Source organism: Otolemur garnettii, unplaced genomic scaffold (assembly GCF_000181295.1).
Source record: "Otolemur garnettii isolate 467f Iridium unplaced genomic scaffold, OtoGar3 scaffold00067, whole genome shotgun sequence".
NCBI classification, from domain to species: Eukaryota; Metazoa; Chordata; class Mammalia; order Primates; family Galagidae; genus Otolemur; species Otolemur garnettii.
Genome location: NW_003852462.1, coordinates 5,084,154 through 5,111,795, shown reverse-complemented (window position 1 = coordinate 5,111,795; position 27,642 = coordinate 5,084,154). Strand labels below are relative to the sequence as shown.

Below are 27,642 nucleotides of genomic sequence, written 5' to 3'. Positions count from 1 at the left end.
GCCATCATCTACGTTCAATTTTTAAACATGCAACGTCTAAGCTGACACCCCTCTGGCGGGGAGATGCAGGGCATGCACTGATGCCAACTGTCCTTCCCGACATGCAGCGTCTGTCCTTGTGCAGATCTATTTGCTGGGTTACCATGACCTGTGCATGCTACTTCAAATATGACATTCTGTTTCTGCACTAGCACAGAACTCATTCACCAATACGCAACAGTGACTCCATCACTGGTGAGATTTCTAGAATCGGAGGAATTCTGAACTCAAAATCCGATAGCAGAAACACAAGGATATCCATTCACAATTTTCCTGGAGTAAACAGGAAGGCCTTACCAATATTAAGTCGATCACTGAGATGAAATAGAAGGGAGACCGAATTACAAACCAGAGATGTTTTATGCAGTTTCATACCAAAGGATCTGCAATCAGCTGACCGGGGCAGGTATAACTTAAAACTTTTTTTAGTTAAAATGGTCACATTTGTTTTTGTAGGCTTGTTTTTTTTTTTTTTTTCAGTTTCTTTCAGAAGTCATTAAAAAGTTAAACTGAGTTTTCATCAGGTTTTCAAGTTACCATGCAAATACTGTGTTATAGGATTAGTGACGGCCTCACAGACCACTGAGTTAAGGAGATGAACGTCCATACACGACGCCGACACAGGAAAAATGAGAGTATTTACAATTTTCAGATATATTTTTTAGGCTTTTATAACTCCTAAGTTAAATCGGAGAATTTACTTCTTGGTTTCATGATGAAGTTAGCAAAGTATGCTAGCACGATGAACAACATGACAATGACTTAGATGGTACTTTTTTTTTTTTTTTTTTACACAGAAAGTCATTAAAGGAGGATTTAGGGGAAAAAGGAAGAAAAGAGAAGGAAGAAGAGCACCCTGACTGCAGTCTAAGAGCTACACAGTTTACTTAGTATCTGTTACTTTCTGAAGTCCTCGCACACCGCCACTATCTCCAGTTTGCAAATATAGGACTTGAGACTTAACAGGAATTAAGTGACCTGCCCCAAATTACCTATTTAATGACAGAGCAGGGATTTAAACTCAGGTTTGTCTGACTTCAAAGCCTGTAGGTTCAACACTTCACTCCACTGTCTCTAATAGTATCTCTTAGAATAACACAGACATCAAAAACAAATTCTTAACGTTAATGGTTTTTCCAAAAGCCCTCATTAAAAAAACATGCGTTTGGAAAATCTCCAGGGCATGAAATGGACAACAATGATATTGTCTCGATTCTAGGATGTCATCTTTTATAGGATTGATTTTTATGACAGTATTGTGGAGAAAACGGACTTTTTGATGCAAAAAGTATGCATCAATTTTACAACACAATTAGACTTAGACTCCTAAAACCTGTGAAAAGAATGTGTCCAAGAACCAAAGACTCTCCGCCTCCTTCTCAGTCCGTGACTGACACAGCATGTTGATGCTGACTTACCTCGGAGAGCACACACGGACCGACAGCCTCACAATCTGCCCTACTGAAATCGTAAATGGGAGTTTCAACTTGAGAGGAGATTATCAGGATGAGACAGAGATGCCTACTTTTCGTTTTGCTTTAAGTCAAGTGTCAATTGGGTAAAAATAATGTCTGAGTGTTATACTGCCTCCAAAGAAACAGGAAACAATTTCTATCCCTGCAGCGATTTAGCGTGTAACATCTGATTTACTAGAATTTTTAACATATTAAAAAAAAAATAAGGGCTTCAAACCAGAGTGTTTCAAATAGTTAAAAGAAATCTGAAGCTGCCTTGTTACCAGTCAAGGACATGGATAATCACTCAAAGGCAGGTATTTTCTAAAAATTAATGTGTACCAACGAGGACACACAAGGCAAGTTTAACCGTTACCATCTCTGGTGATGCTCCTCGCTTATTTCTATTTCCAAAATTTGCTCTGCCTATGTGCTGCTTTTGTGGTCGTGATTACTCCTGCCTGTTAGTTCGTAAAAGGAAAAGCTCACTAGACGTTTTCTACCCATCTGTTACCACTTTATCTCACAAACGCTGTGTTCATGTGATGCGAAAACAACGGCTCTGACTTCCACTTGCATCACACAGAAGACAGGAGGGCGGTCGGCCCTGAGAGCATAAAGAAGGCACAGAAGCTGCTGCGACCCTCGGAGAGCTGCGGGACCACATTTCCCAACCTCCTTTGGGTAGCTTGGGAAGAAGTCCCCATATCACTAGCTCGGAGCTACACTATTGAGGATACCAAGACTCTGACCCATGACCATTCAACTATTAAAATCAAAGGCAATCCCAGGATTTCCCCAAGCACTCTGGGCTGAAGGTAATCCCCACTTTGGGATACAGTGGGAGTCTCAACCCACCCCTCCAAAAAAAAAAAAAAAAAGTTGCGTCATAATGTACTGAAGTGATGCAGTAAGCTACAGCACCGAAAGCCAGCACCAGCCCATGGCGCATCCCCCAGACGTCCAGTGATCAGTTATGATAAATGAGGTAGGCCTGCTTCAGAAACTCAGCGAGCAATGGCTCCATGGGCAAAGCAGAAGGCGAAGCTGCTTCGTTCCACCTAGTCAGAGGGCTCAGCCAGAGAAATGTTTCATGAGTCAGTGGATCCCAGCAGGTATATTCTCGCAATGCTGGACGTCAAAAATATACAGGGTGGCCAGAGGTGGCTTTCTGATGAGTTACCTGTTGCTCTGAGAGCTGCAATAGCTTGTGGGGAATTTAGGAAAAGAGAGATCTTGCCATTTTCCAGAAATTTCATTTGGATTGCAAAACAAAAAAGACAGAGAGGCCCAGTAAGAATGACACAGAGCATGTTGTCTGCGATTTAACACACACCACTGTGTTCCAAAAATATGCATTTCCTAAAAGAGGCAAGTGAGACAAAATTACTTCGGAGATTTAAAATACATCCATGACGACACATCCCACATTCATTTCTTACTCACTGAATATTCAGATCGGGCCCCTTGGAAACGATAGCCCTCGTGGCCAATGTAACTAACCGAGTTAAATCCACAGTACCGTTTACCCTTCTGGGCACGGTTAGAGAACCGTCCCTTGGATAAAAGTGTACCTAACAAAGCAAAAAATGCAAGTACAACCTGCAGAACTCGGTGATGACCCTCTGACGTAGTTCTCAGGGCTGTCCCCGTAAACCCACAGCAAAGCTGCTTTGCTGAAATTGCTACTTACCCAAGGGACTGGCACCTTCTGGCTAAGTTGAGTGTTTAGAAATATTCAAGTACAGAGAAGATCTACTGTTCAAAAATTTGCGACCCAAAAGGGTATTTCTTCTTCCTCCAGTTAAGGTTCTTTTACTCCAGTAAAATAGCTGCCCCCACCTTTATTGAACACAGATAACCAAGCCAGCCATCTACAAGAAACTGGTTATTTAAATACCAGAATTCCCATTGCTTACGATACCTGTAAGTGACTGCTATAGGAAGTGTCCCAAAGGTCTCCCCTAAAGTCTCTGTACATAGAAAAACTGGGAAATTACAACTAAATGTATCTTTATTTGCAATATGTTCATTCCAAAATTTTGCAAAATACTTAAAAATATTGTCTGCATGTTGGCTGCCTCGTTATAAAAATGTATGATGAATATTTTATAAATAAAGGCCCATTGAGCGACAATATCTCATTTCCCTATCTATGGAGACCTGAGGGGCAACCTTCAGGGCATCCCTGTAGCTTATAAAGCCCTCTCATAGAATCAGTATCTCGTACAGGGAAAGGAAGAATTTGTCCAGGAAATGCTTTTCAGAGAGTTGGCTCTCTCATCTATTATCCACAAAAAAAGAAATGTCTTAAAACAGAAGTGAAAAGCCAGTTTTTAACTAAGGGGGGGGCTTTTTTTTTTTAGGCCAATTAAGTCTCAATACCTTGAGTTAAGCTGTAAGTAAGAACTGTACTTGCTGTTTCCTTTATATGAGGTGTCCTGGTTTTTCTACTGTGAAACTGCGCAGCATTGTTAGATACACTGAAAATCCAACTGAAAGGCGGTATTTTCAGCACATACACTTTATCTATTTATTTATTTTTTGAGACAGAGCCTCAAGCTGTCCCCCTGGGTAGAGTGCTGTAACATCACAGTTCACAGCAACCTCCAACTCCTGGTCTCCAGCGAGCCTCCTGCCTCTGCCTCCCAAGTAGCTGGGACCACAGGCACCCGCCACAATGCCTGGCCATTTTTTTGGCTGCAGCCGTCATTGCTGTTTGGCGGGCCTGGGCTGGATTCGAACCCACCACCTTAGGTGTATGTGGCTGGCACCTTAGCCACTTGAGCCACAGGCGCCGAGCCAGCACGTACACTTTAAAAGTTTCTTAAACCTTACACATCCTCCTGAAATTTGCTGAAATTAGCATAACACCTAAATTAACTAAGAGAAATAATTTAAACTGCTCATTTAAATATCTCTTGGTGTATAACAAAAGTTCTCCCCTAAATACAGTTATTGCATCTGAGACAAAAAAAAAAAAAAAATCCCTGACAGTATCAAGGTTTTAAGCTATTGGACAAAACACAGGCTAAGCCTGAAGGAAAAGGCAGAATGAAAATGAACTGGATTCAGTGAAGACTATTTGGTGCCTTTTATTAGCCTTCTCCAAACGAAGACTAAAAACGTCATCCCATGAGTGGTGCTTTTGGGTTGTTGTGTTACTGGAATTAGCCACTGTGCTCCAATTCTGAACAGTGACACGGCCTCCCCTTTGCAGACACCCGGGCTCCATCAACCCAGGAGTCTGGATCGGTAATAATGTTTTACAAACACTGCACTATAAAGTTCAATTCTTTACGTTATCAATGATTATTTTTTGCTGCATAAACCTTAAATGTCTTAAATATGGTGTACTTTACAAATGAATGAAGTAAGTATATTATCTTCTTTGACGAGAATTCCAGAAATACAAATCCTCCTTCTGAAAACGCTCTTCCCCCCGGAGTAATTTCAACGTGGGGAATGTTAGTAGGGGGAGAGCCACTGTGACTTCTCTGATGGAAGAGAAAGGAAGAGAAGGTGTGTGCACGTGTGTGCTATTTCTCTAAATTCACAGTTAGAAGAACATTCCCACGACAGAGGAAAACTGAAAGCTTATCAGCTCCTGTCTCTCCAAGTCTCTTACAACTGCGTGAGGCGTGAGGGGTGTTATGAGATTCCAACCTTCCATGCATGAGTGGGAGTTTTAGGAGTTCACAACAGAATGCAGCAAGCACTAGAGAAATCAAGGTAGGGATTCTGGCTGGCATTGGAAAGCACCTGTGGGAAACGGACTCTTAAAGATGATCGTTAACATACCAGAAACTAACAAGCTTCAAAAATGCAAAAGCATCCACTGCTAACATCATGTCGGGTCCTTGTGGCAGGCTGGATTAATTGCATATAACATGCAAGGTACAACGACTTTTAGTTAAATTGAATACCAGGGCATGCATCTGTTCTCTGGCAGTTTTTTTTTTTTTTTAATTAAAATGGAAAGAAATATCATCTATGTATGCAGAAGGTGAGACAGAAAGAGAGAGAAATGGAGATTTTGATCCCTTTTCTCTTGTATTTCAAACACAGACATCTCTGAGCCAGCTCTAGTAGGTGGGAGGCTGAACTATGTGAACTGTGAACGTTCGCCTATGTCTGAAGAGGATTAACTACTGAGGTTTACAAATGACTGTAACTGCTTTTCTTTGATTTTATTTATTTATTTTTTGGCCTGGGCTGGGTTTGAACCCACGACCTCCAGTATATGGGGCCAGTGCCCTACTCCTTTGAGCTACAGGCGCCACCATAACTGCTTTTCTTTTTCTTTTTTTTTTTTTTTTTTTTTTTTTTGAGACAGAGCCTCAAGCTGTCCCCCTGGGTAGAGTGCTATGGCTTCACAGCTCACAGCAACCTCCAACTCCTGGGCTCAAGCGAGTCTCCTGCCTCAGCCTCCCAAGTAGCTGGGACCAAAGGCGCCCGCCACAACACCTGGCTATTTTTTGGTTGCAGCCGTCATTGTTGTTTGCCGGGATTCGAACCCGCCACCTTAGGTGTATGTGGCTGGCGCCTTAGCCACTTGAGCCACAGGTGCCAAGCCTGCTTTTATTTTTCAAAACAAAATTTCTTCTTCAGTGACTCGTTCATATTTTTAAGTACGTAAGATTTCAATCTTTTATAAGGAGAAGGAAGAGCTTTTAAACACTGAATTTTCCTATCATCAACATGGCAAAGGACAGCCTGTGGGTCAAATCCAGTCCAATGCCTGTTTGTGTAAATAAAGTTTTATTAACACACAGCCACAAATATTGCTTTACGTACTGTCCCTGGCTGCTTTCACAAGGCAATGCAAGAAATGAATAGTTGGGACAGACCACACAGCCCGCCAAACCTAAGACAGTTATTATCTGACCTTTCAAGAAAATGTCTGCCAACCTCTGGGTTTAAAATACAACGAATAAAGATTAGCATCGACATATGTCTAGTTAGACGGGAAATGATACATTTCATTAACATTAGAAGTTTTAAGATTTTTTTGAATTATGAACTTTTCAGTGTAAGGTTAAGAGGGGGCTGTTAAATACAGCTGACAGCCATTGACTCCCATGTTATATTTTAAATTCATCTTAACACTACATATATAATGAAAAAGTCGTCGAATTAATTTAAAGTCAAGTCTGAGTTTGGTGAATTCTATTGCTGGCTTTAAAAAAAAAGTCTTTGGACACTAAATCTTATATGGTAACTTCAGGTGCGTTATGGTTGCCTCTTGTATGTGGGTAGAGACTTGCGTCCTATTCTAAAATCTTAGGGACAAAATACAAATTCTACTGGAGTATCCACTTTTAACTACAGAATATAGAGATTTAAGACCTTTACATTGCGTTTTCTTTATTCAGTATCACCATTAAATGGCGGGAGTCTGGTTCACTCACTATTCTATACCGAATGTCCTCGGTTGGTTCTGAAAAGGGCAGCTGTGTGTACTGACTTACCTCATAGCACTAAAGAAGGAAAGATTTAGGGAAGGAAACTACCGGAGTGGCCTAACAAGGAAACAGTAATTCTAAACAAGCCAGAGATTTGTTTTTTTTGTTTTTCTGTAAGCCCAGGACCACCGCCTGGTGAGTTTGTCTTGCTTTACACATTTGGACAAAGCATTTGAGACAACGTCACGTGGCAAATTATTTTAATCAGGAAAAACACTGGGTTAATATTGTTTTATGATGCAGCCTTATTTGGATTTTTTTTTTTTAAATACTGAAGGCTTTGTCCACCACATTCTCAGCATGCCCTGCAGTGGTTGCAGAAGGTGCCTCCCTCTACTCATTCATGCACTTGTACATCTACTGTATGTGACTGCTCTCCTGTTATACAAAACAGCAGTGTTAGTAATTGGGGGTTAGTTTTTATTTTACTCGATTTCATTCAAAATGGAGGTGAAACTTACTGGCATACCTAGGCTGCAGCCCCATGCAAGCAAGCAAAAAGCAAAATATCGAAAATGGAAAGTACAGATAAACTGGCTAGCAGGCAGCTAAACTCACCCTTTTGTACAGCCTATGGTCCACCAGGGGGCTTTAGACAGTAAAACAACACCAAAAAGCTATTAGCACGTGAGGGTCACAACAGAAATCTTACAAATAGCTTTACTTCGACAAAAAAGAGTATCAAGTGTTTTCTTTTTTGGAAAGAAAGAAAAGGAGGGTGATGGTGGGGTATGTGAAATGAGCAGGTAGAAAATTCACCAGTTTAAGTCTTAAAATTAAAAGCTGGGGTCACAGGAGTTAGAAAATGGGACCTTTTTTTTGGTGATTCCCGTAGCCTCTATCTACCTACCTTTCTGAGAGGGTGTCATGTGAGGTTTTCTATTTTGATATAGATTTTAATGCTTCTAAGGGACAATAAACACGATAGTTTCTATCAGAATAATTAAATAACCTAAACATGAAAACAGGATTACACACACCCCGGGGAAGATACAGAGTTTAAAACAAACTTCCAGGATAGACTTTCGGGATTTCTTTAAGTTCCTTAATTGAATGTCTTAATTGAGTATACAGGAATGGGAAGGGAATAGTGATCTTACACAGTCAGTACACAAAGGTCATTAAAATTTGCCCACATTTTCTAACATCAGAACTATATAAATGGTCACCTAAAGAAGAGGATCAATAATGGCCTCTATTTCCTTCCAGAGACTGCACAGAAATTTAGAGCCCACAAAATCTGATGATTCCTTCATAATGAACCTTTGTTAGCCTTCTCACGAGGTTGTTCCTAGTTAAAATATAAACCTAACAAAGGTAAAAAGCGTCATGAAATTTTTCTCTACCAGTTTACAGAAAGTGAACTCTAAAAACGAGAATGAAAGGATTCCCCTGTTCAGCCCACTTTGCGAGGCAGCGCTGGATGAATTTACACTTGATTTGTACCTTATTCTCTCAGGTCACCGAGGGTGAACACAGGGCACAGCGTTGGCAAAAATAAAAGGATAATGTGGTGTTGCTTATCATCAAAGTTGGAGGGTAAGACTAGAGGAGACCTGGGGACGGCACAGCACAATTTAGCTGTGGGCACCCTGCTCTGGGATGGCCTGGAGACCAACACCAAGGTCGTCCTCCTGGAAATAAAACCTGTCTAGAAGGACTGAGGTGCCCACATGACTCAGCTCAAACTGGCCCAAATCTACTGCTTTCAGGGTGAGACAGTCTTCCTGGGTTTTTCACTCTGCAGATGTAAGAGGCAAAGGGAAGGAGGGGCTGTGAGCACCGATGAGAATGGAAGGGAAAGGGCCTAGAGGAGCCCTCGCTATTTTCTCCGGAGCAAGAAAATCAGCTACTCTGTTCCTGAGGGCCCAGATGCTGAGTCACAGGTATGACTCAGTAATAAAGAAAGAGACTGAACGTGGTACGGCTCCCGGACTCTTTCCCTTCTGCTGCAGCCATGTCCGTTGTTTTGCCACATTTCCTACCAGGCTTCCTACGTCAGAGCCCGTTAGCTGTGACAGGAGAGGGGGACTCTCCATCACTGCCCGCAGACAGCGCCCGCTGCTGAAGCATGTGTGGGAAGTGTACGCTAGCTTCTCCCACAGCTCGGGGAAACCCGGCATCCTAACAGATGCTCTTTTTACCATTTTTATTGTTGTTAATGCAGTGGCTATGGTCACACGAATGAATTCTCTTATAAATTTAAGTAAAAGCACAAGTAGCCAGTCAAACCCTATGAAGTCTCAAAGGCAAAATATTTTCGAAGCTAGCAATAGGATGGCTGTAGGAGAAAGGAGAACCACAGAGACCTCTGAAGAATAAAATTAAACATGAATACTAGGGCTTTTGGTCCGCTCAAACAGGAGGAGGATGTAAGATATTAAAAAGACTGTTTCCAAGTTTGGTTCTATAAACCGCTCAGCTCCTGATACACAGAAAAACAGCAAAGCCACGTGTAAAGGTCATGTAAACACAGCTCAGAAGGCCACTGCTACAGATGTCAGGTTGGAATATTATTAACCTAAATAAAGGACACACTTTCGCCAGCCCCCCAACAATCTAAGAAAAGAGTCTCGTCTTCATAAAAACAGCTTAAGGAAACAGATTCCTCTAGTTCAGCTCCCTAAGAAGATGCTGCGTCCCAGAGGAACCCGGGAGTCACAAGATCCCATATGCTTCTCACTGAAAATGATTGCAGTTCTTTCTTTTCCTGCTCAGTTTCATTCCAGTACTTTCTCCCATTCCTCACTCATCACAGGCTAAGCCTCAGTAATTAACAGAGCACGTTAGCTACTACACAGCCAGCAGGGGGCGCCAGCTATTTAGCAGAGATTCTACATCAGAAAGCTTGGATGGAATTAACGGTTTTCTTTCCTTTCCTGGAGAACAGAAAACTGTTTATTTTCTGTTTGGATACACGTTAGCATATCCACATATCCCACAGTAAGGGATTAGCGTGAAGAGCATTCTTACGAAGTGGCATTCTTTAAACAACAGGTTAAAGAGAAATTTATAATTAAAAGCTAGTTCTGCTAAATTGTCCTCACATCCAAATTAGAACAGAAAAACACTGGCACGAATCTCCATCATTCAACCTACACAACCTAGGCAGAAGTGGCTGCCAGAGTTCCGACAGTCACAACTTAGTCCTTAGTTAGTGAGGTCTACCATCTTACTGTAATTTAGGACATCTGCCCTAACTTAAATCTTCTAGGGGGCATTAGCTCTACACGGGAGTTAGTGAGGGGTAGGGTTGTTTTATTATTCTTGATAGAAAAATGTAGAGATGAGGATGAATGTACCTGTGGCGACAGCGGCGTAGAAACCTCATTATTTTTCGAGCAGCTTGGTCCTGTTTTTTGGTTAGCAAACTGCTCCTGAAAAAGCCAGAATAATATTGTCAAAAAAAAGCCTCATATGCAAAAGTTGGAAACTGGTCTGTGGTGATGGTGGACTTTATTAATGAAGCAGTTCGTGGCGCAAACCCAGGGGCATCCATACATGTGGCTTTTAAAGGGTGAAAGAGTCGTAGTGTTGAGTCTGGACACTGCCAGGAGAGAAAGGACGGGGCGTGTGTAAGGACTTTGTCTTTTACGCTATCTTTAAGGAGAAAATATGAAGACTGAAAATAACATGCCCCTTTAATATTCCTTCCCATCTCTTTATAAGCTCATTATATGGAAACAGCCATTCTGGCATTAGACGGGCATTCTCAGTCCAGAAGATGATTCACCTGAGCTTGATCATTTCCTTGGACTATTATCTCCTAATTTTTATCAATATATGTTACTTTGCTAAATGTTTTTACTGCAGTCTCTAAAATGGAATAGCTTAACCCTGATTACTCCTCCAAGGTTATAATATAGCAGAATTACTACTATAATACAATGACATCTTTTTTTTAGCAGAAACATTGGTCCTGCCAAATTTTGATTTAAGCCGAAATTGGGTAGTGACATCCAAATAATTGGGGTGGGGGCTACAGAGAAAGGGTTAAATAGTCAAGATTAGATTCATAGCACAGGCATAATTATAAAGTCACCACGCCTAGAATATTCTGGAAAAAAAAATAACTACAAATGCATTATCCTCCATGCAGACCCTCATGTCAGCATAGGGCAATTCTTTCCTCTAAGTCTGAGTTTTTTTCCCTAGATAGCTTTCCCTCCAAGAAATCTCCTCCTCTCACCTGAGTTTCTGTTGTACGATCACAGCTGTCCGGCGAGCCTGCCGTCTTTTGCCACATTTCTTATAACTCCGGTAATACTTCTGGATCAGCACAGCAGCCCGTCGGCTCTGCTGAAACTTTTTTTGTTCATAATAACTTCGGAATTTGCTCTGGATCAGAATAGCAGCCTGTGTCATCTTTTTATAAAGTGCATACTGCAGGGGAGACAAGAATAAGCAAAACAGTAACAACAGGAGCCGCACGAGTTTACGTGTCCTTTGAGCTTACCGGGGAAGGGAAGGAGAGAGACCCGGCTCCCCTTGTTATTATATTCTCCGTTTTGGGCTCAGTCACAAGAGGCAAATTAGGGCTCTTTATACCTACCTTTCCAAAATACAAAATATTACTTTGAGGGTTGCCTTCAGATTATAATACACTGCTTTATCTGTTTCCCCCCAAAAATACTGTACCAAAATACTTTGCCCTTCTTGAAAAAAAATTTTCACAGCAATATTTTCGAGTCTAAAAACACTGAGAAAAATTTGAAGTGTTTAATATTGACCATTCAGTTTTGAAATATTTTAAATCTTTTTTATAGCTCCCAATTCCCACCATGAACAAATCTATTTTAGCAGTCAGTACCTAATTTCTAACTATCACTCCACATGACAAGTTTCTAACTGAGTTGCAAGGTCCCAAATACAAGGCTTATCATGAAACGCTGACACCTTTAAGCCTCTTTAGCCTGTAAAAGATTAACACGCACAGTGGTGAAGCAATAAAGCCGGAAGGTCGTCACCGAGCTGGGGACTGCTCGGAAGCCAACACCAGCAGCCTCCCCGCTCCCCAGCCCACTGCAGAGTTACAAAAGTCAGGAACAAAGGCCCAGGGAGATGGATCCTCTTCCACATCAGTTTCTAGGCAATAAAAATACTGCTCTCTCCATGGTTTAAAAATGCTACGTACAAATGTCTAATAAAGTAGAGTATGACTCTTGGGACAAGAAGTCACAATGAAGCCCTGGGCTTGCAAGAAGGCGACTTACCACTGCAAGGAAAAATATCCCCCAGAAAGGCCCTGTGCCTGCCTCACTCTGTCTCTGGATGCACGAGGAGGAAGGAGGGAGGGGAACTGACTTCTCAGAATGTCCAAGGAGCACGACTCCTCTGCAAGAATCTTCTTAGTCTTAGCTGACCTGCTTTTTATTTTCACTGGCCTGAAAGTCTTTCAAGACAAAAACACTGTACCCTACGGAGCTTCTGTGGTTTTCTTCATCTTGACCTGTACACACTGCACATTCAGACCCACTGGGCCACAGCGAAGCACACTGTGAAAACGGGATTATTTACTTAGTGGCCACTGGGCTCACGTTACTTGGCTTGGGTGGATTGACGGGAGCCAAGACAATGTCCAATTATCATGAATGTTAGAACCCACTCCAACTGAACATCACGTGGTCCCCGGAGGATGGATGCACTGTGGTTGGGTGGCCTGACAGGGGAGCATGTCTACTTCATGACGTGCCATCTCAATGGCCCTCCGTGTGGTGGGTGATGGTGTGGCGTTTGTGACTCTGGTGGAATGGTTTGTGAGAGGACTTGGGTGTATCATTACCTTCAAGGCTATCCATGTCAGCTTGGGGGAGAAACAGAAAATACAAGATTAACGTTAGATTGCTGAATATAATGGAATTAAAAACCAGAATCAATAAAACTCCCAACCAAAAAAAGAAAAGCAACTTGGTTATCTTAATGCCTTCTGTTTTCCAAGGTATTTGCTTTATAACTATGAATAGTTTCAAAAATAATGCCTTCCGTCTTCCTAGCTGTAGACGACGTAACTTTGGGAGGGGACTTTTTTTAAAAAAAAAGCAAACTTACACTTTGGAACAAATACCTGTTGTAATCACAGACTTGAAACCGTGATGCTGTGTCTCACTGTGCTCATATGAAACCTGCTCACCAAACAGAAGCGGGTCTAGTCCCCTGCCGAGGGGCTACAGGTAGGTGGTGTCAGCGTTTGCACAATAAACCTTCGTTTTCTGGGATCCTGAACTCAACTGGCGATAACCTGAAGGCATCTCCTCCTCCAACCCCTACCACTGGTAGGGCTTAATCCTCAAGAACCCCGAGAAAATGGCAACCGTGTGAGAAGTCGAAACAAGCCCTCGAGTAGAACCGGAGAACATAATCCCAAATTTCTCTGTAACTATTACACATCTTAGCATTTATTACTCTGTAATTAGTTAAGTCTGAAACTGCCGAAACCACAACTTTATAAACCCAGTTCAAGAATCTGCTGACAGGACTGAATTTTATTACATGAACCCGTCAAAACTCAAGCAGGCAGTTTTTCATATTTGAAAACCACCTTGATGATTAGTAAGATCTAAAATTTACGTCTCTGAGCCTCAGCTTCTTCATCTGTAAAACGGAAATAAAACTGTTTACTTCAAATAACCATAAGGTGGGACTGAGATGGTGCGTCTAAAAGACCCATGGTAGCGGAGACCAAGTGCTTCACAAACACTAGGTCCTATTCGTGTATTTAACACTACAAATTGTTTTGGAAACAGTCATAGCACACAAAAGGGTCTTTAAGTATTCTTCTTGCACCTCTTAACTAAGGAATCAAAAAGCAGTTTAAGATACCCTGAGCTTCCTCAGATTTTAAAGATTTTTATAATTCTTCATTTAAAACTGGATAAGAAGCAGCTGAGAGGTAAATGGCCAAAGGCGACATAATTTATGTCATGCAATGTCAAAGGTAATGGGTAGTATGTCCTTCCCCAATCACCACATACAGCCCCCTAGAGTTTTTTAATTACCAGGGAGTTTTAAAAAATTATTGCATCATAGAGCCTCACTTCGAACACAAAAATTGTCTTTGCATCAGACCCGTATCTCAGGTTAAGTGATAACACTGTAATAAAAGGTAAAAAAAAAATGAACAAAAATTCTTTTATGGCACAAGTTTAATTGAAGATTGGCTTTGTTTTGTCTTCCTCTGTTGTTTTTTTGTTGTTGTTGTTAGAGACAGAGTCTCAATTACGTTGCCCGGGTTGGCCTTGAACTTCTGCCTTGGCCTCTAAACCAGCTCCTTTTGGTTTTTAATCGAGGTGGCAATTCAAATTTTTTGTCAGGAAGGGCTGAATGCAGTGCTTGTTAGCCAAACTGCACGTCAGAGTCCTCGGGGGCCTGGGTGAAGCGCGTTCTCCTTCTGCGGCACGGAACTGCGGTTTACCTGTTTATATTTCCTGTAACAGCGCTGAATGACAGCAGCAGCTACTTCTTGCTGTTCCCGCAAGGGTCGTCCCTTAAAAGTGAAGTGAAGGGAAGAAAATCAGCCACCATTTAATGTAAGACGTGTCGGCTTTCTCAAAATGTAAACGAAATTGCTGTTTACTCAAGGCGACCTTCTCAGAACTGAGACTCTAGGGTTACCAAAATACGTTAATTAACTATAAACGTAAAAAAAAAGAATTTATAGACTAAATCTCCAACTATTCTTATTTCTAGATAAACCATGATATTTGAATGTCAGGAAGTCTAGAAAAAAAATCCATTTTAAAAGTATTTAGCAAATTAGGTATTGTATAGAACTATTTGTCTTGCTAGATCTCAATGTATTTCTTTGGATGACACCTGTCACTTTACTTTTAGATCAATGGTTAATGGCTTCTAACACTTGTGGGGAGCAGGGAGGTCACAGGTGGTCTCTGAGAATCTCCAGAAGGCTCTGCATTCTATTCTCACCAAACACCTACTTTATGGGTAATTTTAGGAGTCCAGGAGCTGCCTGTAGTTGGTCCCTAGCCCTCCAGGTGGAAATCCCTGCTTTGGGTCGCAAATACCTTGGGGCAGAAGTGTCAGCTTCCTCATGTTAACTAAACAATAGATGGGCATTGTCACTACAAACAGGAAGTTGAGATGGTGCCATTGCACTCCTGACAGTTTTATTTTACTAGAGCTTCTGAAAATAAATTTAATGTGACATAATTAATGATTTTAAACACAAATTCTATACACTCATGAAATTGTCTTTTAAGAGACTTGAAAAGAGCTGCTGCTACTGGGGATGGTGGTAGATCAGAAGCATCATGGTGTCCCATGCCCAGGGAGCCTCGCTCCTGCCCTGGTGTCCCCTGGACAGAGGCAGGTCCCAGCCAGTTGATCGCCTGTGCCTCAGATGACTGAGGACAGCATAACTTTTTAAAATTATTCTATGAAGGTGCTTTAGGAACTCTGCAAATATCTGATTCTTATTTCATTTTTAACTATTTAAAAAATGGCCTGGGATAACCCACAAGTTCTGGAAATGGCCAGCAGTGGTGGCTGTGCACTGGGAATGTTCTTAACATCCTACTTTACACGCTTAAAAATGGCCAAATGGCAAGTTTTATGTAATGAATGTTTTACAATAAAAAAATCTTTCACAAAGCAAATATACACACAGACGTCCTATACACTGAATTTTAATAACTTAGAAGCTTCCAAAAATTTCTATAAATTTGGAGAAAAAATAAACAGTAGTTTATTATGCATTAGTATCATGTTATGTTAGTATCATGCGTTAGTTTAAATGATTTCTCACTTTCCCCCTGTCCTCCCTGATGTTAAGAATGTCCCATCTTGACTCTGTTCTACTGTACCTTGTATTTCCGGAAAGCCGTCTGGACGAGCCTGGCAGCTTCGTAGAGCTCCCTCTGTTCATGGTCAGACAGAGTCAGCTGAGCAAACTCGTTCTCCACCTTCTCACTGGTAGACGCGCTCAGGAATTCTGACCAGTCTGCCGCTGAGGGCAGGTTGGGTTTCTCAAAAGCGATTTCACTGACTGGAGAGCCTACGGGGCTCAGGCTGGTATTAGAAGAGGGTGTGAGAGGCTCCGTGTACGCACTTCTGAAACAACAGGAGAAAAAGGAGGGGGTTAAGGATTGATCTGCACAACCCACCACATTAATTATTGGGACAAGATGTTATCTATCGAAGCTGCTGTGGGTGATTCAGAACGAGCCTTCATTCACTCAGGTAAGCTGCCAGACACAGTCTATAAAACTGTCCTCCAGTTAAATAAATCCATACTCGGTGTCCATTATGAGTTTGGTTCTGTGCTAAATACCAAACCCGCTAAGTGCACTACCCTGCCCTTATGAAACTCCAATTGAATCGGTGGGAAAACGTTACATTATCTCATGTGCTCTGAGAGGCAAAATATAACGTGAGAGGTGAGGACAGCTGGGCCTTCAAAGTGGAGATGGCCTCACCATAGTCCTTCCTTCCTTCCTTCCTTGGTAAGGTCTTGTATTATGCAGTATTCATCAAATACATTTAATTAGACTCTTTGCCTTCAATTAAATCCAGGAATTTGTGTTGGGTAGGGACCCCCCAGAATTTCACTGACCTGATCTGGGCAGCACTTGGCAGACGGTCGGCGTCGGCCAGATAACTGGCCAGCCAGCTCATGGTGCTGCTGGTGCTGGCAGCCCCTGTCCTCTCCACGCCCGAGGCCTCCATGGGCACAAAGTTCTCCTGCTTGATTCGGTCCGGTGTGGCTTCAATAATGTGTTCTGCCAAGGTCATCATGTTCACCTGGAATCAGAAGTTTGCAGAGGGTTAGGAAGGAACCTTAGGAGCTGTCTAGGTTTTCCGCCCTTCCCCCACATTGGAAAGAAAAAAACCAAGGGGGAGTGTGTGGGAGGCAGGCTTAACGACGCTGTTGCTGAACTCAAATATCATTTTAAGGTTATAACAATTTACCCAAATACACTGAGATCATGAGACCTGATTTTCTCCAAATCATAGTTTGGCCCAAAACCTTTAGTCATCTCTTAGAGAACTTCTGGCTTGTGCCTATGCTCTGTTCTTGGTTAGGATCAACCAATGAACAGTATTACACCTGGGCACATCTAGATAAGTGGTAAGAAAATGTGGTGGTATTTTATGAGTCGCCTAAGCAGTATCCACCTTGTCTAGAGAACTCCAGTCTAGCAGCAGCAAGCCAACCCCCAGGGAACGGCTCGTGCCTGATTTGAGCCAACTGTGAGACTCCTTTTCTTGATTTCCTATCTTCTGTGCACTCAAGAGAAGATAAATGACCCATTTCCAGACAATAAGACTATGCAGCAGGAGTCTGCTGGGAGGGTTTGGGGCAAAGCTTTGGGTTTTCTGACAAAAAGGTACCAATGCACCTGGCATGGCCCCGTCTTCTCTTCTTCCTGCTGTGACGACAGACGAGCCTGGGTGGCCATGCCGTAAAGCAACAGGCATGAAGAGGAAAGCCAAAAAGAAGAGAAAACTAGACAAGAAACCCCTGGTCCCTGATGGCATTGGTGAGCAAATGAACCCCTGCATTTCTTGTCATATGAAAAAAAAATCATTTTGCACTAACCCAACATAGTGAGGCCGCTGGTACTTGCACCGAAGATCCAGTCCTAACAGGTACAACCGAGAACGCTCAAAGCCGGTTTGAATTAAAGTATCCCTTATCAGAGTCAGAGATAAGAGCTCGTTTTAAAAAATTTTCTTGCATACCTCTTAAAAATGGTCATTGAAATTCGGCAATTGAGGTCTTTAAGTGAATCAAAAAATGTTCTGAAAGGAGCTAGACAAAGGTGATCAAATGCCACATGAATCAGCCTTAAAAACATCCCACGTGATGACAGATACAGGTGGTTATGGATCGTATGGCTGCATTAATAGGAAAGTTCTAGAAAAAGCAAAACTTGGGAGATAGAAATCAGATCAGCAATTGCCTAGAGCGGGGGAGGGAGCAGAGCTGGACGACCGGTGAGCGTAGGGAGCTCAGGGAGGTGACAGAAGTGTTTTAAAAAGGGACTGTGGCAGTGGCCGCCCAGGGTACAGACTGACCAACATTCACCTCACGGAGTACTGAACATGTGTGAGTTCTGGAGCAGGTGAAATTCTCCTTCAGCAAGCTGTTAACAAATGCGTATCTTGGGTAACTTTCTCAACCTTCATAAAGAACAGGAAGTAATTTTTTAATAATAGGAGTAAAAAAGAAAAAAAATTAAGGGATAAACATATCACAGCTTCCTTCTCCTTCTATACTGGCTCTCTTGATTTGTGACTCCAACTGTAGGAAATCCTGCCTTTACTCTTTTCCCGTAAAAGTGTTCAAATATGTTATTAAAAGCAAAGTGGAATTTCTGAAACCCGAAGGTTACCACATGGCGGTCATTCCCTAAATCCTTCTCCATTTTTTAAACACGTAACCCTGTGTGAAGGTGTAAGGACAGCTCAGTACGGTGAGAAGTGCAACCCTCGGGGATACCAACCAGCTCCTCTTTCATCCTGACAGCTGCAAAAGGCAAGGAAACTTAAATGACTTGAAAGTGAATAACGTTCTCAGAAGCTGGACCTAAAACAGTAGTGTCATTCACTTCTGAGTTTCTTGGACTGTGATCAGAGAAGACAGTCTTTAAATGTGTAGCTCTGGGTTATCCAAATTCTTTGTGTTCTAGTATATAAGCAGTTTTCATCATTTTGTCTTAGATATTTGAGCAGAACAATTACATATGCCATGGCTATGTATATCGACCACATCTATCTATATAATGTTTAAGAACATCACATTACATGTATCGTGTATATTAAATACACTGAATCGAGCTTCCAAACGTACCATTCATATTTCACGTACCCCTGTCATATCTATTTGATCTGACAAATCCTGGGACCGGAGTGTCAGATCACACTATAATTATGGTCCCACGTTTCTTTGTATTTGCTCGTTTTTGCTTTACTATTTAGAGGTAATGGTGCTAGGGACACAATGGTTTGTAACTGTCATATCTTTTTTTTTTTTTTGAGACAGAGCCTCAAGCTGTCACCCTGGGTAGAGTGCCGTGGGCTCACAGCTCACAGCAACCTCCAACTCCTGGGCTCAATCGAGTCTCCTGCCTCAGCCTCCCAAGTAGCTGGGACCATAGGCGCCCAGAACAATGTCTGGCTATTTTTTGGTTGCAGTCGTTGTTGTTTGGCAGCCCCGGCTGGATTCAAACCCGCCACCTTAGGTGTATGTGGCTGACGCCTTAGCCACTTGAGCCACAGGCACCGAGCCCGTCATAACTTTTTGATAAATCAGATATTTACCTTGAATTGTACTTTTTGCCTTTTTCCTTTTCTATTCCCTTGTCTCTCACTCACTGCTTTCGTTTTCATTCTTTCTGCTTCATTTTAGTTGTGTCTCTCTCCAGCAGCATAGGGTATATTTTGCTTTCTCTTTTACTGAATCCAAGAATCTGATTTTGTTTGTTTGTTTTTTGAGACAGAGTCTCACTATGTGGCCCTGGGTAGAGTGCCATGGCGTCACAGCTCACAGCAACCTCAAACTCTTGGGCTTAAGTGATTCTCTTGCCTCAGCCTCCCAAGTAGCTGGGCTTACACATGCCACAGTGCCTGGCTACTTTTTGTTGCAGTTGTTGTTGTTTAGCTGGCCTGGGCCAGGTTTGAACCTGCCACCCTCGGTGTATGTGGCTGGCACCATAACCACTATGCTACGGCGCTGAGCCAAGAATCTGATTTTTTAACAGAATAATAACTACTGAAATGGGAATGAGACAGGTTTGAAAATATTCCTACAGTCTTATGTTTCCTGTTTATTATTTTTACTGCTACTTTCTTCTTGATTATCACACCCCTGAACTATTTCCCTGTGGGCCAAGTTTTCTTCTTCCCTCTTCAATAACTTAGAAATTCTGTTTTTATCTAAACTACTAACTTGACATTTCCAACTCGCATATTTCAGCCCACACAATACTTATCTATCCACATCATGAGAGAAACAGAACCTGTTCTCTTCCCTAAATGAGAGAGCTGCTTTAATATACTGTCACTGTCTTCATTTTACTAACTCCCTGGTTTTGTTAAAATAATTTAGAATCTTAGCACTGGGTTAAAGATCATTCCTCTTCTTAAAAAATCCTTTCCTAACAATTGCTTTTCACATACGACCACACTATTAATGATTACTCAGACAGTTCTACTGGTTAGATTATTCACTTCTCCATGAACTCTTGACATTTCTTGAATTATTTCTTTTTTGGGGGGGGGGGACCAGGGCCAGATTTGAACCTGCCACCTCTAGCGTATGGGGCTGGCGCTCTACTCCTTGAGCCACAGGCACAGTCCTATTTTCATTATTTTTAATTGCTATCTTTTTTCATATGGCTAAAATACTTTAGACTGCTGATTTTTTTTTATAGACGCAAGCTCTTAATTTAGCAAAATAAACTTACGCGGGGTTAGAAACTCAGTTCCTGAGGTGCACTAGCTACACTTCTAGTGCTCAACACCACATGTGGCCAGTGGCTGCCACACTGGGCAGTGTGATGTAGGATGTTTCCATCACCGCACGAAGTTCGAGTGGACGGCTCAATGTGGTTCCCCTCTTCAGCTACTGACTTTCAAAACAGTTGGATGTATTGTTATATGTTTATACTTAGAAATATAGTTCTAGATTGCTCAGTATTGACATATGACACAGATTCTATCGGGAATTATTTAAAACAGGGTTTGGCCAACTACAGCTGCCCTGTGTAAAGTTTTATTGAAACACAGCAACACCCATTCATTTAATATTGCCTGAAGCTGCTTTTGTGCTATTAGGGAAGATTAATAAATACTTACGCAAAGGCTACATGGCCCAAAAAACCTAAAAATACTCATTATTTGGCCTTTTACAAAAGAAATTTCCCATGGGTCTGGCTCGGCACCCTTAGTACAGGGGTTACAGCACTAGCCACATGCACTGAAGTTGGCTGGTGTGAACCTGGCCCCGGGCCAGCTAACCAACAATGACAACTGCAACAGAAAATAGCCTGGTGTTGTGGCAGGTGCCTGTACATCCAGTTACTTGGGAGGCTGAGGCAAGAGAATTGCTTAAGCCCAAGAGTTTGAGGTTGCTGTGAGTTGTGATGCTACAACACTGCCCAGGACGCCATTAAAAAAAAAAAAAAAGATATTTCCCACCCCTTGCCTGTAACATTATTTGATTTTTCTGGATAGGGTGTGGGGACAGGGAGTGGGGGCCTTCCCCAGGAACAGGAGCTCACAGAGAGCACATCAGCTTCTCATCCTGTGCCCAACGCAAGGCTGGCAGAAAGGTCCCCGGGATGCAATTTGCAGGACTGGCTCAGAAATCAGACCGCTCCTGGGCATGCTGGCTGGGATATGAACCTTGTCCACTCACCTCCCTCTTGGCACATCACTTTGTAGGTGTGGGGGCCCTGCTGAATCTCTAGTGGGAGACTTTTCCATTTGTTTTGGGTTCTATCAATGGGGAGTTAGAAGGAGAAGCAGCCAAACGCCGTTTTTAGGCTGCTCTTTTGGTCCCTGCCTATACTCAGTGTGTCCCGAAGTTGCCACGTGTAGGAAAAACAGGAAATTGTAGCTAAATGTACCTTTACTTACAAAATATTCATTACAAACTTTTACGAAAAGGTGGCCAACACACAGACGGTATTTTGTAATGAATATTTTGTAAACAAAGATACATTTAGCCACAATTTCCCCTTTTCTCTCTATACACGGACTTTAGGGAATTTGCTTAGTAGCCTAATGTCAAATTTGCTTCAGTTCATATTCTCTGAGTCTATAGCAAGCTGAGTGCCCTGAGGATTCTGGATGTCGTACATTTATTACAAGGGCAGTCCGTGATCAGATTTAGGGACATTTCACTGCATCGGAAGAGATACTCATGCCATACGTGCCCTTTACAGTGGCTAGAGGATGGCTACGTTGGTCGGCGTCACATGTGCAATTCAAAATCTGTCCACGGCCTTCCTATTTTTAGGGCCTGAGTCCATTCTAACGAGTACTTAAAACAGTGACATCAGTGACTGTGGATGCCGAGAGAAAGCAGACAGCTCACCAGAGAGTGGTGAGTTCTGAGGAGCTGGTGCCAAGAGCGTGTGCCCCATCACAGTGCCTGAGGCACTGCGTGCAAACGTGGGCCCAAAGGAAGAAGTTGCTCCAACGTTAAGCACAAAACCAGTCTTCTACTCCTTCAGTGGGTCGAACGTTACACGTCCTTCAGAAACTGCTGCTGAGGATCAGGGCGGCTGCTCTGCTCGCGCCTGGGCAGCGCTTACCTGTATGTCGTCCATGGGCTGTGAGCACTCCTCACTGTCAGCACTATCACGGTAGGCCCCCATCTCTGTGTTCACCACCTCTCTGTTAGCCATCATCAGGACACTCATGGGCTCCCGCGGACGCACCTGTGAAGGCGCTGCGTCCTTTCCTACACTGGTCCCCTTCGGATTTCCAGTCACCTGCACTGTAGACACACCAATGGAAAGATCTTTGGCACTCCACTTTACTACAGGCTGAGATCCAGAGGCTTGGAATCCTGCAGTCTCTGGAGTGGGAGGGGAGAGTTCCCGGCTGCAGTCCCTCACTCCTTCACTGGGGCTGACTGTCTCAGGGACAGGCTGCTTAGAACTAGGGCTTTGCCTCCTGATATTTGGCTGTTCCAGACTCAGTGCAGTGGAAAGCAGCTTCTCCTGCCTTGCCTGGAAGTACTCAGGGTTCAATTTATGCTTTTTGGGAGCCGGATAATCTTTGTGGCTCTCACTGCTGTAGTAATTAGAGGGTTCAGACCGAGGTCTTCTCAGCTCTGAAAAGTACAGTAGAAAGGATAGTCAGGACAGATGATAAAATTAGGAAACCTAAAGAATTAACACTTTCTCTATGCCCGAGAGTTACAAAGCACAAAGCCGGAACTCAAGACGTGTCCCTAATATTTAATTATTCCCTAGTAGCATATACTGTGTTCAGATAATCCTCCTTCAAAAATTTATACTTCTGGCATGAACGTAGAGTTTTTGCTACTTTCTATATCTGGGGGGGGGAGCTGGGGTGGAGCACTAAGCATTCTTAAAGGAGAATCAGAAACATTAAAAATAAATAAAACTATGTGACTATCTTCTGGACTTTTCTGAGGGCGGGTACATGGAAGCAGATGGGAGACCTGTCAAGTTCTGAGCTGTCATGATTTTGAGTTCTTACCTGGATTGGTACTTGCAATAACAGTGACTCCTTTGGGTATTTCTGCAGAGTTAATGGTTTCACTGTGCCACTGGGCCATCCAGCTCTCTGTGGCAGGCTCTTCACTCGGAGGACAGTGGATCCTGGGGTTCTGACCCAGCTGAGCCTGCTCATCTCTCTGCAGGTGCTCCAGACATTCTGCTAATTTCACATGACCCCTTGACCTGGCAATTCCCAAAGGTAGTCTTCCTAGAGAGTCTGGGATGGAGATGGCCCGTCGGTCCCACTTGTACAGCACGACAGCAGCTTCCAAGTGCCCTAGGGCACACGCCCACATCTAAAGACAAGAAGACAGAGGCGAGTTTCTCAGAGAGAGATTAAAACTGTATTTCACTTTTGCCGGTGCTGCCAGTTGGCAAGCTAGTCCTTAATGGCAATCTCGGCGGGGCCATAAAAAATTGCCATTTACAAAGTATCTCACAAATGCCGTATGTCAACGGGGGATAACAATGAGAACCAGGCATATCCCAAAGCTAGATGGGGAAAATGTCTTGGGGATTAAAGGAACCTACTCCTTACCAGAGGAGTGCAGGAGAAGTGGTCCACATTCAAGGGGTCGACTTCCAGTTCCAGATCGATGCTATCTGCATGCTTTGTACTGTAAGAGACGGCATCAGACGTTACCACGCTATTAATCAGTGTTAAAAGGAAAGCTCAGACTGTCACAAAACCGAACTGGACGTCTGACACCCCTGATGTAAAGAAATGGAGCCCCAGGTTTCTCAGGCCACTGGGACTCTCTGTGGCCAGCAGAGGTGTCCGAATTTTATTTCCTCTGCTGCACCCTGGAAGAAGAGTTGTCTTGGGCCACACATTAAATGCACAAACACTAAGAAAAGCTGATTAGCCAAAAAAAAAAAAAGTTCTGTGCATCATATTCGTGATATCCAACACCACAGATAAGCAAAGAAAGTCCTCATGAAATCAGCACGTGGCCTGCAGCTGCAGGCTGGACACCCCTGGTAGGAGTTCAAAAGAAAAAAAAATTCAACATTAAATTAGGATCTTGCTCAGTATTTTCTGGACAGAAATTCATAAAAAAAAAACCCTTGGGAATTATCTTAGAGAAAGCCTTTTGCTCACAGGCTACAATGCTTAGTGAATGGCTAGATTTCTCTTCGCTCGTGTAAATCCTTAAGAAGAGTTTGATGCTGATAAGCAGCGAGGCTGACCCCAAGTCCCCGGCACTGCAGCCTTACCGCCACTTGATGAGGGTCTGGATGAGGGTGGCATAGCCCTGGGCAGCGGCCAGGTGTAACAGCGTCATCCCGCGGAACGTCTTTGAATGGATCAAGTGCTTGGACTTGGCCCAGCAGGCTCGGCTCATCATCTTCTCACACACCACGACCACACGGCTCTCGAAGCAGCTCCCCAGGGTCCCAGCCCCGGAAGTGCACTGCACGGAAAAGCACATTCAGACGGCAGGACACCGGGCTCCCCCACGTCAGTACCCTGATGGCCGGGACACAGGTGCTCTAGGATTAGCACCTCGAAACGGAAAACACAAAACACTAAGAATCAAGGAACATCGTGAAACAGAGACGAGAAGGTGCCTGGTCTTGGCCTGGCAGCCCTGCTCTGAAGCCGTGTGGTAAGATGTGATCTCCCCGACCCTAAGAACACTGGAGTCCATCTGTTTCTGCGGACACTGATCACAAGCATCATGCCTGTCTGTCGTCTCAGGGACAGCGTAGACTGCTTTAAAAAAAAAAAAAAAAAAAGGCTCTAGCTTCCCAATTGAAATCAACATCATAGGCAGAAAACTGTCAGAGGACAAAGCATAGTTAGCTTTCCTGATGTTTCCACCTGGGGATCCAGAGCTCTGTGCCTCCTTTGCTTCTTCTGAAGGAGAATTAAGTCACTTAGATGTTTTCCCCCTCAAGAAGCACTTACTAATACCTGGTAATAATTCGGTCCTCTATATAAAGTAAAAAGGGTGCTGGAGAAAGAACAGAGATCTTGAGAGTTGCCAATAACAATAAAGGGACAGGAAAGAGAAATCTACGTATTTTAACCACACGGCTTTCTTCCTGTGAATCCGTTGCAAAGGAAAAAAAATAAAATCAAAGTAAATAATCTCAATAAGTTATCCGAGTCTCTGACCCCAGTTTTATGTTTAAACCCCCCCCCCCCGCCCCGAATAAATGGCATATGCAGCCTAATTCATGTCTCTGGTGTTATTTTTAATACTATTTTTTTTTCTGGCAATAAATACCATAAATTTCATCTACTATAGAAACACTATGGCTCCTGGTTGCTTTTTATCTTTAAATCTGGGGGGAAAAATGCCTCCAGAATAAAAGGCAGATGTGGGACATGACAACCCCCTCACAGAGCTGTGACGCCTTGAAGGAGCACAGCGGGGTGACCCTGTGTGGCAGACGGGCCTCGCCGCACAAGGCCCAGCAAAGCCATTTCTATACCCACCAAGCGGACACAGAAATCACACTGGGGAGTGAATGAAGAGGCAATCTTCTTGTATTCAACAAAAATGGCCAAGTGTCCATCATATACAGCAGACCCAGGCATTTACTGAAGCCGATTTAAATTGATGAAGGAATATTCAATAGCAGTTAATATGGGATGAGATTCTAACAGTCAGATGCTGAATAGCTGAGCTTTAAGATGACATCAAATACCATTCCCTTCCTGCAATCTTTGCTGGTAAAAAAAAAGTATTTTATGGGATCTCTTATTTTAGCCATGAAGTATATTCAACAAGGATTACTTCTTTTATAAAACACAGTAGCGTCAAGTGGAGAAGCAACCTGTCTTAGCCTCAGTGACATGTGAGAAGGTGCCAAACCTTTTCTTTTCTATCAATTTCTGAAGACAGAGAAGACAGAAGAAAGTTGGAGGAGAAGGGAGGTCCCTTTCTGGGCTGTGGTATACGATGTTTTGTTTGCATCTGTTGTTATTATGAAAAATATTACTGACACTCCCTGTTTGAGTCTGCAGGCAACAACTCAGTAGCGGAGGTTGGAAAATACTACCAGCCTCTTTAAATTTATCTCTGGGATCTCTGGAAAAATTATTTCTGCCTAGGAGATTTTCCCAAAATGAACTTCTCTAAAGCCTTCTAGGCCAATGGGATGCTAAGATAATATTCAGTAATTTCCCTGTCCTTGGGAGTATAATACGTTCTTCAGGGAATTTATGAAAAAGCAGGCAAAAGGTACCGCACCCGAGGAGGCTGTTCAGGGCTGCAGAATGGCATAAACAGTTCTTCTGGGCCCTCTCATACTGATCTTCTTGAGTTTATAAAAGGCTTATAAATTACTGAATTCAATTATGTTTTATACCTATCTTAAGATAGGGATAAAATACAAAGCAGGGAGATTCTAATTTAATTCTGAGCCCTAGCAGATCTGAGTCACCATCTGGCCTCTAATTTTTCATCGGGTGCCCTCCTGCCACTGCCAGGTCACAGCAGTGAATTCTGAGCTGAGTAAGATCAATACACAGATCCGGGCGGGGAGCACACAGGTGAGAAGCTCCACACCCCGGGGCTGCTTCTACATTACACAGGTTACAACTCTGGGGAGTACAGGCACTCTTAAGCACTTCCTTGGACATCCTGCCCACCCCAGGAAGGTTGGCCGGCAGCGGAGAAGGGACTTGTGACCCCACCGCCTCACCCATCAGTAGGATGCTGGACAAAAACAAGATGGTCACCAGCACAGACCCCCACCTGGGCTTGACTGCCGCCACCGCCACCACCTCCACCACCGCTGCCACCTCCACTGCTGCCTCCTCCGCTCGCCTGTCTGTGCTGCTGGGACCCCGTCATCTCGGCCATCCTCCTTTCCATCTGCTCCAGTCGCTCCAGGATGGACATCCTGAACTGGTTATCTAGGGCAGAGCAGGAGTCAGAGTGAGGTTGTGTCTGGAAGCAAAGCTGTCAGTGTGCGGTCTATCCCAGGGCAGGCACCTGGAGACTCTAGGCAACATCACTGAATCACAGAGGTCTGGCCAGGCTGGACCCTGCAGCATGCAGTGGGTCTGGCACCTCACACACAACGGTAGCACCAACAGAGCCCAAAGGTCTCAGAGAAAGGAACAGCAAATCCCTTTTGTCAAAGATCCAGGTTTCAGGTTCCTACCACCCCATTTCTTTGTCTAATTCCCCAATGGAAACCTCACCATGAGAGCTGGTGGAGGGGCCCCTAGAGCAAATAGATGGAATGAGTACGATTTAATTCAGATGGGGAAGAAACCGATCCCTGCAGGAAAGGAGGATACATTAAACCCACGGAAAAAGAGTGGAGGCTATTTGACCCAAACACTGATTTAAAAAAAAAAAAAAACCTTCAATTTTACTTCCTCACCTCGGCTCTGGCTTTTAAAATTCATATTAAGGTTAATTTCCCTCACTGCCCGAGACCCTTACACATTTCTTTTAACACACGTCTCAGAGACAAACACAAAGAAAGGCTTCAATTCTGTGTGAG

At 43.2% G+C, this 27,642-nt stretch overlaps 1 protein-coding gene across 4 annotated transcripts in view; it reads right to left on the bottom strand.

The window, feature by feature from the left end:
- Positions 1 to 27,642, bottom strand: part of CAMTA1 (calmodulin binding transcription activator 1) — a 796,995-nt gene that overhangs the window by 4,855 nt on the left and 764,498 nt on the right. Inside the window, exons 11-22 of one of the 4 annotated variants that reach the window (XM_023515183.1) lie at positions 26,883 to 27,043; positions 24,391 to 24,587; positions 23,711 to 23,789; positions 23,153 to 23,468; positions 22,237 to 22,421; positions 16,527 to 16,714; positions 15,778 to 16,024; positions 14,370 to 14,441; positions 12,741 to 12,761; positions 11,148 to 11,341; positions 10,261 to 10,329; positions 7,517 to 7,547 (exon numbers count right to left, since the gene is read on the bottom strand). In XM_023515183.1, the coding sequence (XP_023370951.1) occupies positions 7,517 to 7,547; positions 10,261 to 10,329; positions 11,148 to 11,341; positions 12,741 to 12,761; positions 14,370 to 14,441; positions 15,778 to 16,024; positions 16,527 to 16,714; positions 22,237 to 22,421; positions 23,153 to 23,468; positions 23,711 to 23,789; positions 24,391 to 24,587; positions 26,883 to 27,043 (1,760 nt within the window). Of the gene's footprint in view, positions 1 to 7,516; positions 7,548 to 10,260; positions 10,336 to 11,147; positions 11,342 to 12,740; positions 12,762 to 14,369; positions 14,442 to 15,777; positions 16,025 to 16,526; positions 16,715 to 22,236; positions 22,761 to 23,152; positions 23,469 to 23,710; positions 23,790 to 24,390; positions 24,588 to 26,882; positions 27,044 to 27,642 lie in introns of all 4 variants that reach the window. The other 3 variants (XM_023515182.1, XM_023515181.1, XM_023515184.1) reach the window with 3 other exon arrangements.